Source organism: Ochotona princeps, chromosome 13 (genome assembly GCF_030435755.1).
Source record: "Ochotona princeps isolate mOchPri1 chromosome 13, mOchPri1.hap1, whole genome shotgun sequence".
Classification (NCBI taxonomy): Eukaryota; Metazoa; Chordata; class Mammalia; order Lagomorpha; family Ochotonidae; genus Ochotona; species Ochotona princeps.
The window spans coordinates 40544846-40557580 of NC_080844.1; the positions used below are offsets into that span (position 1 = coordinate 40544846).

The 12735-nt window shown below is 45.3% G+C and overlaps 1 protein-coding gene across 4 annotated transcripts in view; it reads left to right on the plus strand.

Annotated features, from left to right (window-relative positions):
* The window catches only part of PLCE1 (phospholipase C epsilon 1), a 284395-nt gene that overhangs the window by 228130 nt on the left and 43530 nt on the right, over window positions 1-12735 (plus strand). For 3 of the 4 annotated variants that reach the window (XR_009246452.1, XM_058671015.1, XM_058671016.1), the window contains exons 9-17: window positions 282-464; window positions 1452-1569; window positions 2122-2278; window positions 5801-5923; window positions 6011-6147; window positions 7081-7319; window positions 9358-9419; window positions 9502-9667; window positions 12264-12371. Coding sequence is in view for 3 of the 4 variants with exons in the window: in XM_058671015.1 (XP_058526998.1) it covers window positions 282-464; window positions 1452-1569; window positions 2122-2278; window positions 5801-5923; window positions 6011-6147; window positions 7081-7319; window positions 9358-9419; window positions 9502-9667; window positions 12264-12371 (1293 nt within the window). In the remaining variant the exon portion in view is untranslated. The remainder of the gene's footprint in view (window positions 1-281; window positions 465-1451; window positions 1570-2121; window positions 2279-5800; window positions 5924-6010; window positions 6148-7080; window positions 7320-9357; window positions 9420-9501; window positions 9668-12263; window positions 12372-12735) is intronic. The other variant, XM_058671017.1, reaches the window with a different exon arrangement.

Consider the following 12735-nt stretch of genomic DNA (forward strand, 5'->3'; position numbering starts at 1 on the left):
TATAATTTCTGTGGCTAGGCTGATAATTGTTCCCCCAGTTGATATATTAAAACACATCCCTGGAATGCAGCAGAGATGTGACCAGAACAACAAGGAACACGATGAAATCCCCACAGGGATGTTTGGGAATTGGAGAACAGAGCCACTTGGGTGGCCAGATGACTTTGTTCTGTAATTGCCTGTGATCTTCCGCCTCTGCAAGTTTACTGAAAACCATTAATGTACTTACTTCCCCGTTACTTGCTGCTTCCTTGTGTGTTCAGCAGGTGGTTCTTTTACAGGAGGATGGACGGTATGAGGGGCCAACGTTGGCTCACGCTGTGGAGTTGTTTGGTGGCAGGCGATGGAGTACTCGAAATCCGAGCCCTGGGATATCAACAAAGAATGCCGAGAAGCCTAATGTACAGAGAAACAACACCCTGGGCATCAGCACCACCAAGAAAAAGAAGAAGATGCTCGTGAGGGTACAGTGTTATTTGTACATTGAGTGTCGCCTCCAGTCTCCTAGGACTACTGTGTCATCTGCTCCGGCCTAAACCCCCATAAGCCATTGGGGTTGGGATCTAGATGAGGCTTAAAACAGATGTTATGAGGCCTTCCTTGCACCTTTTGGGTATCAGAACCAGTGCCAGGAACTGTGTGAACACCAGAGAAAAAGGCAGATCAAATAAATACAATGCTTCAAATTAAAAGGTAGTCACAAATACCTTCAAGTGAGAGACTCTCAGTGAGAGTCACTGTCACCTGTAGAGCGCCCTAGGACAGAGAGAGGAAAGGGTGAGATGGAGAGGCAGGCAGAAAGGCCGCTCAGGGCAACCGACAGATGGCTGTGGAAGGATGTAGGGGAGTGGACCAGACAACACAAAGGGAAGCAGCCCCGGCAGAAGAAACAGCATAGACATAGGAAACTCAGGTTCTTTCAGGGAAGCACCTGTAGTTCTGGGTGGCTGGAGCATGAACCCAGTGATGAGCAAGAAAGGGTTAGAAAACAACAGGCATCACCTTATGAAGATCTTGGATGGTCATAATGCTATACATAGAACACAACTCGGAGTATATCATCCCTGTCCCTTGTATGGCACATTATACATGTCATTGCTATAACAGGGTGATGTATTTTTCTTGCTAGTATCCATAAAAGGAACCACTGTTTGCATATAGAAGCTTTTTGATGCTACCGTCAAACTTGGCTTTGTAATTCTGTCTGTCCAGAGGTTGTGTGCCGCCTCTTGTCTGTGTCCCTCTCCCTAGGAGTACTGCTTCGTGAGGAAGAACAACTGAGATATGGTGACCTCAGAAGACTTGGTCACTTCTGTGAAGGTCATTACTGCTCTCACCAGGGGAAGGCACTACTGCAGATTACAAGATCAGAAAATAGAGACCTGGCAGAACTAAAACAGGGCTGGGAAAGCAGTGCAGGCTGGGAACCATCATGACTTCTGTGTTCGCAGGGTGAGAGTGGAGAGGCAACTGATGATGAAATGGTGACCCGAAAGGGCAAAATGTACAGAGAGTGTCGGAGCCGGAGTGGTTCGGATCCTCAGGACATTAATGAACAAGAGGAACCAGGTAAGGCAGCAAGCTCACATCTCAGCATTTGGTTTTTTTCTTGATTTTGTGGGGTGGGGAACTACCCATGTGGTTCTCAACTGTCATTTCAAAATTGTGGATATTCCTAACAATTGCCTTTTTAAGCCGATCTACCTTTGTTTTTAACCAGATGGTGAAACCTAAGAGGCAAGTTGTAAGCCTAGTGTGCTTGGCAGGGGATTCTTGGGAATTAAGTTGTTATTGTTGACAGGAAGTAGTAGGTGTATAAGGTACATCTCGGCGGATGAGAGCAGCAATTCTGTACCTTTGCTTCTATGTGAGCTCTAAAAAAAAAAAATCTGGGAGCCCTCCTGACCACACCCCATGCCTAGCTGGCTTAGACACTCGCTGTCTGGGACCTGGACATCTGTGTTTTGGAAGCAGCCCAGATGACTCTACTGCATAGCCAGTTGGGAACCCACCGGATTGGCCGTCTCATATCCGTTGGCCTTGCTCAGAGAGCATCCTTGGTTGTGATTTCTGAAAGAAAGCGCGGTCTGAGTCATTGTTGTTTGTGTCTCATCCTCACAGAGGCAAATGCCACCACAAGCCCTCCTAACCCCATCCCTTCCAGAAGAGCGCATTCTCTCACCACAGCGGGGTCCGCCAGCTTGGCTGCCGCGACGTCTTCTCCCACCAGGCCAGTGTCCTCCCCTGTGCTGTCTTCTTCAAACAAGAGCCCATCCAGGTGGGGCCTTAACAGGAGCAAGCGGAAGGGCCCTCATGTCCTTCCAGTCAGGTGGAAGGGCCTGATCTTCAGGTGTCTGTCAGAACACTTCAGAATTTGGATTTGCAGTTCCGCTAAAGACTGAAACCCCACATCTTTAAATGATCCCTATCTTTCTGGTTTTGTACTCCTGCCTCCTCACATGACTATATTTACTCCTATTTATTAGAGAAACCATCTTTTCGAAGGTTTACAGGAGTAACAAAACCCAAACTGTCGTCTTCCACATCTGCCCCGTGCAGTGTGCTGCCTTCTCGCTCAGATGTTCCACAGCCACGGGTGGCTGCCAGTCACCACAAACACTGCAGGCTGTTGCATATCTAACACTAAAACAAGTTTTACTGCATCACAGTGCTCTTGAGAATTTTTTTTTAAAGATTTTTATTTATATAATTTAGAACAAGGAACTATAGGTAGAGAGAGAGGGAAAGTGACAAATTTTCCATGCTTTTGTCCACTCCCTACGTGGCCACAATTGCCAGGAGTGGAGTGGGCTGAGCCAAAGCCAGAAGCCTGGAACTCCACCCAGGCCTCCTTCCATGGGGGTGGAGCAGCACGAGCACTTGGGCTGCCTGCTGCTTTCTCAGATGCATCTGCAGGGTATTGTATTGGAACCAGAGCAGGCAGAAGCTGAGCCTACAACCTTAGGGAATGCTGGCTTTGCAGGCAACAGCTTCACCCGTTATACCACAACACCAGCCCCTGAGTATTAGTTTTTCAAGTATATAACTTAATCCTTTGCTGACTGGTGAAATTTATGTGATACTTTTCCTCATAGAAGTTCAATGTTTCTGGAGACATGAGCACAGGTATTATAACAAGTTGATTATATTTTGTTATAATTTTGAGGTTGATATTATAGTAAGTTACTTTAGAAGCTTCATGTAAGTTGCAGCTTTGAAATATCCGCCCTATCAGAAGAAAAAGTGAAGTGAAAGGCTTCCAATGGGAATTGAAATGTCCCTTCACCTGCCTATATTCCACAGCACATTGAGGAAACAGGGAGGTCCCAGGTGGAAATAAGATAAAACAGGTTCTGTGCACTGCGTCATCGGGGAGTGCGTGCCGGCAGACACTGGCTTTGGAAACGTTCATTTCCCACATAAACACGTGCACACGCATACTTACACGCACACAGCAACTCTTTCTCTGTCTCACAGAAGCTCCTATGGACCCCCCCCCCCCAAAAAGCCACAGTAAGTTATGTTTTAGAGAGAACGGTACCTTTGCAGTGTCAGTGATGAGCCTGACAATCTATGCTTTCTATGTTCAGATGCTACAGCGGGTGAAAATAGGGCAGGGGCATATAGGACATTTTTGTACCATTCTTGTAGCTTTTCTCTAATTTAGATTTACAATAAAACTGAAAGTATATGTTATATTTTAATATTCTTATATATCCAATATTGTCAGTGCATGCGGTATCTGGGTAATAGCCAAATACCCTGGTCTCAGTAGTTTTTCACTTTATTTGAGTCACTCAGGGAAAGGAAGGGAAGTGGAAGAGGAGAAATTTCTAAAAGGGACACACATGCCAGACACAAGAGCAGTGGCCAGTGTCCTCTTGAGGGCAGCGTTCTGAAATGTAAAGGAAAGACAAAACCAGAGGGGAGAAACCAGCTCCAGTGCAGTTAAAAGGGAGAGTGGGATTTTGTCTTCAAGCTAGCAGGGAGAAGACAGTTGGCTAGCGTCCAAGGGAAATAGGTTTGCACAGACAGTAGCTGCACCTGCAACAAGGACAGGGCATTCACTTGGTTCAATGCCAAGGATGAAGCTACCTTTGTCCCCTGCCTGAACCTGCACTGTGCATTTTCCATGCCACTTTGAGGACAAACTACCTGTGATTTCTGCCTACACATTACTACAAATGTGCCAACCCCTAATGCTTTTTCAGTGGATGAAGGTGACCTTCAGGTGCCAACACAAGTTGGTTTTCCCTGAGCAAACACTGCCATCAGGATGGAGAGTAGCCCTGGCTGTTCCTTATAATATTCTCCATACTTTCCCATGTAACCGAAATATTGCCAAAAATAAATTCAAGGCCCCCGCAAAAAGATCCTCTTCGTTGATGTGAGTGAAAAACATGGTCACATTCCTATAGTCTGCGTTGTGTTGGAGAATTGTATAGAAAATTGAAAATGCCATGAAGCAGTGAAACGGAGTTTTTGACTGGGTTGGCTGATACTTTTATACTGAAGGGACACAGCCTCAGCAGGTGCAGATGAAGTCCCAGGCTGAGTTGGCCTCTTTCCATTGCTAATATTTTTCTGAGTCACATTTTCCATTAATTAAAAGCTCTTCCTTGTTTTTGTCTAAGAACTAGTTAATAGAGGAAAAAGACAGCTGCATTCTCAAACTTTCTACTTAAAATGTGTTTATAATTTAGGACATGAAGAACAACATGCATTATTTCTCATCACTTATGACTAAATAATCTTGAACCCTTTAAAAAAATAAGAATCTTGTTCAGAAACAATTTGAGTTTATACCACTCCTTTTCATTTGGGATTTCAAATAACTGTTTTATTAGTAGAGAAGTAGGAATCTTACTCAGCCTTGTTTCCTTACCTAATAGGCTGGAAATGTGAAATGGTTTCAATATAAGACATGTTTGATTGCTTCTAATACAATTTTTTTTAAAGATTTATTCATTTTATTACAGCCAGATATACACAGAGGAGGAGAGACAGAGAGGAAGATCTTCCGTCCGATGATTCACTCCCCAAGTGAGCCGCAACGGGCCGATGCGCGCCGATCCGAAGCCAGGAACCTGGAACCTCTTCCAGGTCTCCCACGCGGATGCAGGGTCCCAGTGCATTGGGCCGTCCTCGAGTGCTTTCCCAGGCCACAAGCAGGGAGCTGGATGGGAAGTGGAGCTGCCGGGATTAGAACCGGCGCCCATATGGGATCCCGGGGCTTTCAAGGCGAGGACTTTTAGCCGCTAGGCCACGCCGCCGGGCCCGCTTGTAATACAATCTTGATTGACTTAGAGAAGTCAAGAGAGAGTACTGGAAACCAGCTTAAATCTTGAATGGCTCGCTGTTCATCTTTTTGCTCCTGTTTTTTTTTTTTAAAGATTTGTTTATTTTTATTGAAAGGCAGATATACAGAGAGGAGGAGAGACAGAGAGGAAGATCTTCCATCTGATGGTTCACTCTCCAAGTGACCGCAATGGCTGGAGCTGAACCAATCTGAAGTCAGGAGCCAGGAGCTCTTCCGAGTCTCCCATGCGAGTGCAGGGTCCCAAGGCTTTGGGCCGTCCTCAACTGCCCTCCCAGGTCACAAGCAGGGAGCTGGATGGGAAGCAGGGCCGCCGGGATTAGAACTGGCACCCATATGGGTTCCCGGGCATGAAAGGTGAGGACTTGAATCACTACGCTATTGTGCCAGGCCGTTTGCTCCTGTTAATGAGAGAACAATGTTGGGGCAGATGACAGAAGTAGCCCAGCATTTTGTCCATGACGGCCATGTTTCTGTTTGCAGTGCTTGGAGCAGCAGCAGCTGGCATGGGCGGATCAAAGGAGGACTGAAGGGATTCCAGAGCTTCATGGTTTCAGACAGTAACATGAGTTTTGTTGAATTTGTTGAGCTGTTCAAATCATTCAGGTATGGCATGACCTTCCCTCTGAGTCCGTCGCAAGGCCACAGTTCCACAATGACACTGAGTGAAGGTATTGTCCTTTCCTTGCCCAGCGTGAGGAGCCGCAAGGACCTGAAGGATCTCTTCGATCTGTATGCAGTGCCCTGCAACCGGTCTGGCTCGGAATCGGCCCCACTCTACACCAACCTGACAATCGAGGAAAATGCTAGTGATCTTCAGCCTGACTTAGGTTTGCTTCATGTTTCAGAATTTTCCTTTGTAACCCTTTCTAAGAGTAAGAGCCTGTCACGCAGCCTGTCCCATGTGGGGGGACTGACCCCACAGGTGGTGACACTTGGAGAATGACTTCAAGGTGGTGTCTGGTCATGGAAGCAGGTGCTGTTGGGATGGTGGGCAAGGAGATTCACCCGTGTATTCCTGGGTGCTTAACCAGTAACGCCCTCACCATCCTGACAACCAAAAGTCTATTCTCAACTATGTCGATGCTGAGTGTGGTGTGTCACAGTTGAGAACCACAATGTGGAACATCTAGAATGCTGCAATATTGCTGGGGGAATGTACTTTGGAAGGCTTACCAAAACTAAACATACTTTTTCCATAACATCCAGCAGTCACATTTGGTATTTACCCATTTAAGTTGGAAATTTATGTTCATGCACAAACCTGCACCAAACATTATAGTTACATGTTGCAAAATGATTTTTATTTGAGAAGCAGAGACAGAGCTCCTACCCACTGATTGATTCCCCCAAATGCCTGTGGTGGTCCACACTAGACCTAGCTGAAGGCAGGAGCTGGGAACTTAATCCAGATTTCCCATGTGTGTGTAGCAGTCCATGTATTTAAACCATCACCGGAAGCCTCCCACAGGAAGCTAGAATTGAAAGCAGAGCCAGGACTCCAACACAGGCATTCTGATATGGGATACAGTGTCCAGGACAGCATGTCCTTGAATACCATGCCAAATCCCCAGCCCCCATGGATTTGTTTTTTATTCCCTCGACTATGTGAAACCAGGAATAAACCTGGGGTTGGATAGCTTGTTTGAGCAGATGGATTACCAGTGTTTCTGGTGTGACTCCACAGCACCATTCTTTCCAAGATGAACTTTGTGGGAACTGCTGGCTGACTTGTCTATGTTCTGTGGATGGTTCTGTTTCAGATTTATTGACCAGAAACGTCTCAGATTTGGGACTGTTCATTAAGAGTAAGCAGCAGCTTTCAGACAACCAGAGGCAGATATCTGACGCCATTGCTGCCGCGAGCATCGTGACAAATGGCACTGGGATTGAGAGTACATCGCTGGGCATATTTGGGGTTGGCATACTCCAGCTCAATGACTTCCTGGTGAACTGCCAAGGAGAACACTGCACATTTGATGAAATTCTCAGCATCATCCAGGTTGGTGCCCACTTGCCCGTATGTGTAGGGGATACTTTGGGCTCATCTAACAATTTGTTGTTAAATAATTGGTTTTTTTTCCATACTTCTTTGCAAAACTTTTATGTCTGGGACAGAAATAAGAAAGATTCTTTTTTTAAAGATTTTATTATTATTATTGGAAAGCCGGATATACAGAGAGGAGGAGAGACAGAGAGGAAGATCTTCCATCCGATGTTTCACTCCCCAAGTGAGCCGCAACGGGCTGGTGCGCGCCAATCCGAAGCTGGGACCAGGAACCTCTTCCAGGTCTCCCATGCAGGTGCAGTGTCCCAATGCATTGGGCCAGCAGGGAGCTGGATGGGAAGTGGAGCTGCCGGGGCTAGAACCGGCGCCCATATGGGATCCTGGGACTTTCAAGGCGAGGACTTTAGCCACTAGGCCACGCCGCCGGGCCCAAGAAAGATTTTTTTTAATGCTCAGTATTGTGGTTTTTTTTTTTTTTAAAGACATTTCTATTGGAAAGATAGATCAAATTTAAGGAGAGACAGTGAGAAAGATCTTCCATCTACTGGTTCACTCCCCAAATGATCAGAGCTGAGTCGATCTAGAGCCTTCTCTGGATCTCCCATGTAAGTACAGAGTCCCCAGGTTTGGGGCCATTCTCTGCTGCTTTCCCATGCCGTAAGCAGAGAGCTGAATGGGAACTGGAGCAACCCAGGTCACAAACTGGTGCTCATATAGGATGCTGGCACTTGCAGGAGGAGAATTAACCAATTGAGCTGTTACATAGGCCCTAATATGCGTGTTCTGATTTAGCACATAATTGACATATGCCCAAGGCCATATCTGACTCAGTGACTGAGCAATCATTACATAATTCCTTATTCTCCTAGTACCTATAACATAGTTTGGATTTTCAGCTTCTTTTGTTATTGAACAAATAGTTATTAGCTCCTACATTGCTGCCACAGTTCCTGCCTGGAGTAGGAAACAGAGTTGGGAAAAGCAGAAAGGATCAGAGCTCTGGCCCTCGAGGCAGCTTACATTCCAGTGCTGAGGCAGCCAAGAAACATAGATGGGGTATAAGGTCAGGTAGTAGTGGGTTCTGAAAAGAATCAAGGCAAGGCTAGAGCGATGGTGGAGGACTGGGGGGAAGGAATGAGCCAAGGCTACCGGGAGGAGCTGGCATCCGGACTGAACCCTCACTGAATGTCAGAACTGAGCAAAGAGCATTCCCGACAGGAATGGGAGCAGCAGCATCAGGGACAACATCAAAGCTGGTGTGCTGCCATCTGTGGTCCCTCGGCCAGCTAGACCTCAAGCAGGTGTGCAATGACCCAGTCCGCTCAGCCTGTTAAACTGTCGAGAGGAGATTGCCTTTAATCCAAGAGAAAGCAGACATCATTAGCATTCATGGGCGGGACAGTAATGTGATCTATATCTTTTAAGAGGTCACTCTTGCCCTTCTAGAGAATAAACGGTGCTGGTGAAGCAGTGGAAAGAGCGAGCAGTTAGGAGAGGGTAGTGATATTTATGCTAGAGACAGGAGGGAGCAGGAGGCAGGCAGAGTGCCAGCGTGGCGGCATCCCACGTAGCAGAATGACTCTTCTGGATCCTGAGACAAGAGGAGCTGAGAGGACCATCACAGCAGGGAGTGCTGCCTGCAGTACTGTTGGGTACAGGTGCAGTACTAGGTGGTCTATGTGAATCGTCTCATTCTACCTGCCACCACGTCTCTGCCAGTTGTACTTATTGTCTCCACTTTCACCTGGCTAAACCAATTCCCTTCCTTATAAATCAGCCTTATTCTTTTCTCTTGTTCCTTTTTTTTTCTCATAAATAAATCAGCTCCATATAATAAACTCACATATAATGAATGTTTTCTTTTGGACTAAAAACTACCTCTTACCATTACATGACTAAATTAGTTCAAATATTTGTTTTAGATGTTTCCTGATGAGAACAGAACAGCTTTAAAAAATGATGTGGTGGTTCCCCACCCCCCTCGTGGTTTGCTTTAACTAAAGTGCACTTCTTTTTTTTCTATTCCTGACAGAAGTTCGAGCCTAGCATCAGTATGTGTCACCAAGGGCTAATGTCATTTGAAGGCTTTGCAAGGTAACTTTAAAAATATCTCTTGATCGTCATTGACAAGTGCGCCTTTTCCCCATGCACACTGAAGAACATTTGTCTTCTCTAGGTTTCTGATGGATAAAGATAATTTTGCCTCGAAAAACGATGAGTCACAGGAGAACATCAAAGAGTTGCAGCTCCCCTTATCCTACTACTACATCGAGTCTTCCCACAACACCTACCTCACTGGCCATCAGCTCAAAGGGGAGTCCTCAGTGGAACTCTACAGCCAGGTACCAAGGCTGTCACTTGAGATGCGGTTTTCGTTAAACCTGTTTATTTACATAACTACCAAAGTCACAAAAGCTTGACCGCAGGCTCCTCTGAAGAGTTTCTGTGTGACACGTAAAGAAACCATGATGTGTGCGGGAAAACCAGCTATACATCCAGCTCTTGTTTTGTTTCCTCCCCCCTCTATCCTTAAACTTTGTTCTAAGCAAAGAACAGAAAATGTTTGTTTGAGACTCATAGCTTTTAGATCCGAGTGGGTCTGACCTATTTCTACTAAAATTAGATTTTCTCATGGGAAAATTATCTAATCGTTTCACAAAATGCTAAGTAAATCAATACATTGTAGTGGGAAAGCAGAGTAGAAAATGCAACTTGCTACAAAGATAATGCCAAGATATCGTTTGTTTTGCCTTGTAGCTGGTTGGACAATCAGTCCATCTCTATGGTAACCAACTTAAGGCAGAAAACATCTCCACGGACTGTGGGCCCTGTCCCTGTGCGCTCAGGTTCATGGGAATGGTCTTTGAAAGCCAGGCGGCTCTCCGCACTGGGAAAAGCACATCCTTTTGACCCAAGTGTCCAGCGGCCAGCAGTGCACATGTCTGTTGCTCCTCTGCTGTATTGTGTGCAGCTTCCTCAGGCTGCTACTTGTTCTCAGAACCCCTACAAGCCTGACTAACCCGGAAGGAGCTAGGCTAGATCTAAGGACCGTAATAATTGTGGCTATGGGTCTGAGTTTGAAAACTCTGATTATGCTGCTGATACAACTACAGCGACAGTGAGTCCTTCCTTCACCACATTGGTTCAGAGTGTCCTCGAAACAAGAAAGGATTTTGTCCCAAGGCTTATTTTACATAGAAAATATATTTTAGATTGTTTTCTAAGGAATTTTCATTAATAAATGAAGATGTTTCCATGTAATAGTGAGGTTTTTTTTTTTTAGATTTATTTATTTATTTATTTATTTTATTGGAAAGGCAGATACACAAAAGACAGAGAGGAAGATCTTTAATCCAATAATTTACTCCCCAAGTGGCCATAATGGCCAGAGCTGAGCTGATCTGAAGCCAGGAGCCAGGAGCTTCTTCAAGATCTCCCACTCAGGTGCAGGCTCCCAAGGCTTTGGGCCACCCTCAACTTCTTTCCCAAGCCACAAGTAGGAAGCTGGATGGGAAATGGGGCTGCCAGGATTAGAACTGATGTCCATATAGGATCCTGATACCTGCAAGGCGAGGACTGTAGCCACTAGGCTACCATGCTGGACCCATGTAGTACTGATTTTCACAATGAAAGTGCTAATTAAGGGGCCTGAGAAGAGTAAGGAACAGAGTAGAATGGGGCACCTTTTCTCTTCCACCACAGCTGAAGGGTAACTCTTGTATGTGCTTTTCAGGCTGTCCTTCCACTTGCACAGAGAGTTCCAAAGTCAAAAGAAGTTTGAAAGCCATCATCCTGTGGAAAAGAAATTAAATGCACACACCTACACACAGATACTATATATAGTTCATATATATATGTGCTTGTGTATATATTCATAAACTACATACATATATGCCTATATATATCCACATGAGTGTGAGTGTGTGTGTGTGTGTATTTCCCAGGAAAAATAATTGAGGCTCACTATCTCATCTTTAATTCCTCCTTTACTTCTCTGTTTCACTTTAAAGAGGCTTTTTTTTTTTAAGATTTATTTATTTGAAAGCTAAAGAGAGAGATCTTCCATCCGCTGGTTCATTCTCCAAGTAGCTGCAATGGCCACGGCTTACAAGTCTCCTGTGTGAGTGCAGGGGTTCAATCACTCAAGCTCACCTTCTGCCGCTTTCCCAGGCACATTAGCAGGGAGCCAGATTGGAAGCAGAGCAGCCAGGGCATGAACCAAACTGATTGTTAGTCATGTCTCCTGGAGCACGTGGTTCGAGGTGTGAGATAACACATCAGAGCTTAGGAGGCAATTGCACTGTTGTTGATTACCGACCGTCTACACTAGGATGGGATAGGGGAGGTTATGGAGGAGTTGCTTTCCCTGCTATGACTCTTATTCTGAAAATAGATACCAGGCAAGGGTTTGATAACTCTTTGCTTCTGCTCTTCATACATGCTGCATGTTCATAGCAAAGATATTGGTGGCTGAATTTGAGTCTTAGTGGAGGCGATTTTTGTCCAGACTGGCTTATTATAAATGTTGAGTCTAGCCATTGAGGAATGAGTGGCTCTGTTTCCTGTGAGCTCTGGTGTGGGCACTGTTGCTTCACTGCCATCATACAGATAGAGCACTCGGCGGGCTCTCTAATTTCAAGTGTACCATTTCAAGGGACCCAAGTTGTTCAGGAACTTGCCACGTGCTTCTGCCACATTTTGCCTTCCAATAATATTCATTTCTGATTAACATTTCTCATCTTAATCTGTTCTCTCTCTCCCCATCCCAGATTGTTCATGGCCTTTGACCAAAATGCAATGTTTGTTTTATGCCTTACACCTGTCACCATAGGCCCTAATTGTGGACACCTATAGACACACTGGACTGTGTGCTGGATTTAGCTTGAGGCTTTAGCACCTGGTCCACATCTGGAGTAAATTAATTTGTTGATCACACAGGTCCTCTTGCAAGGCTGCAGGAGCGTGGAGTTGGACTGCTGGGATGGAGATGATGGGATGCCCATTATTTATCATGGACACACACTGACAACCAAGATCCCCTTCAAGGTAAGGCCTCAGAATGTTCCTGAAGTCAGATCATCAGGAGGCCTCATATTCATTTGTCATGTAAACCAGGGACTACCAACTTAGGCCTTTCTTCCTGGGTTCTGATGCTCCATATGAAATGCAGATGTTCCTAAGTGTGTGATATAATATGTGGGACATGTATTTGTTTATTTTTTTTCTGGGAGTTGATCTAGAACTTTTATTATGTTTTCATTCGACTGAAAATTTGTAACTATTACCTTAGGTTAGGTGGCATGTAAAAATAAAAATATTGTGATTTTTACAGGATGTGATGATATACAAAGGCAGACACTGTTCTCTGACTAGAGGAATTAAAGGTCACTTGTCCTGGTATGCAGCGGCC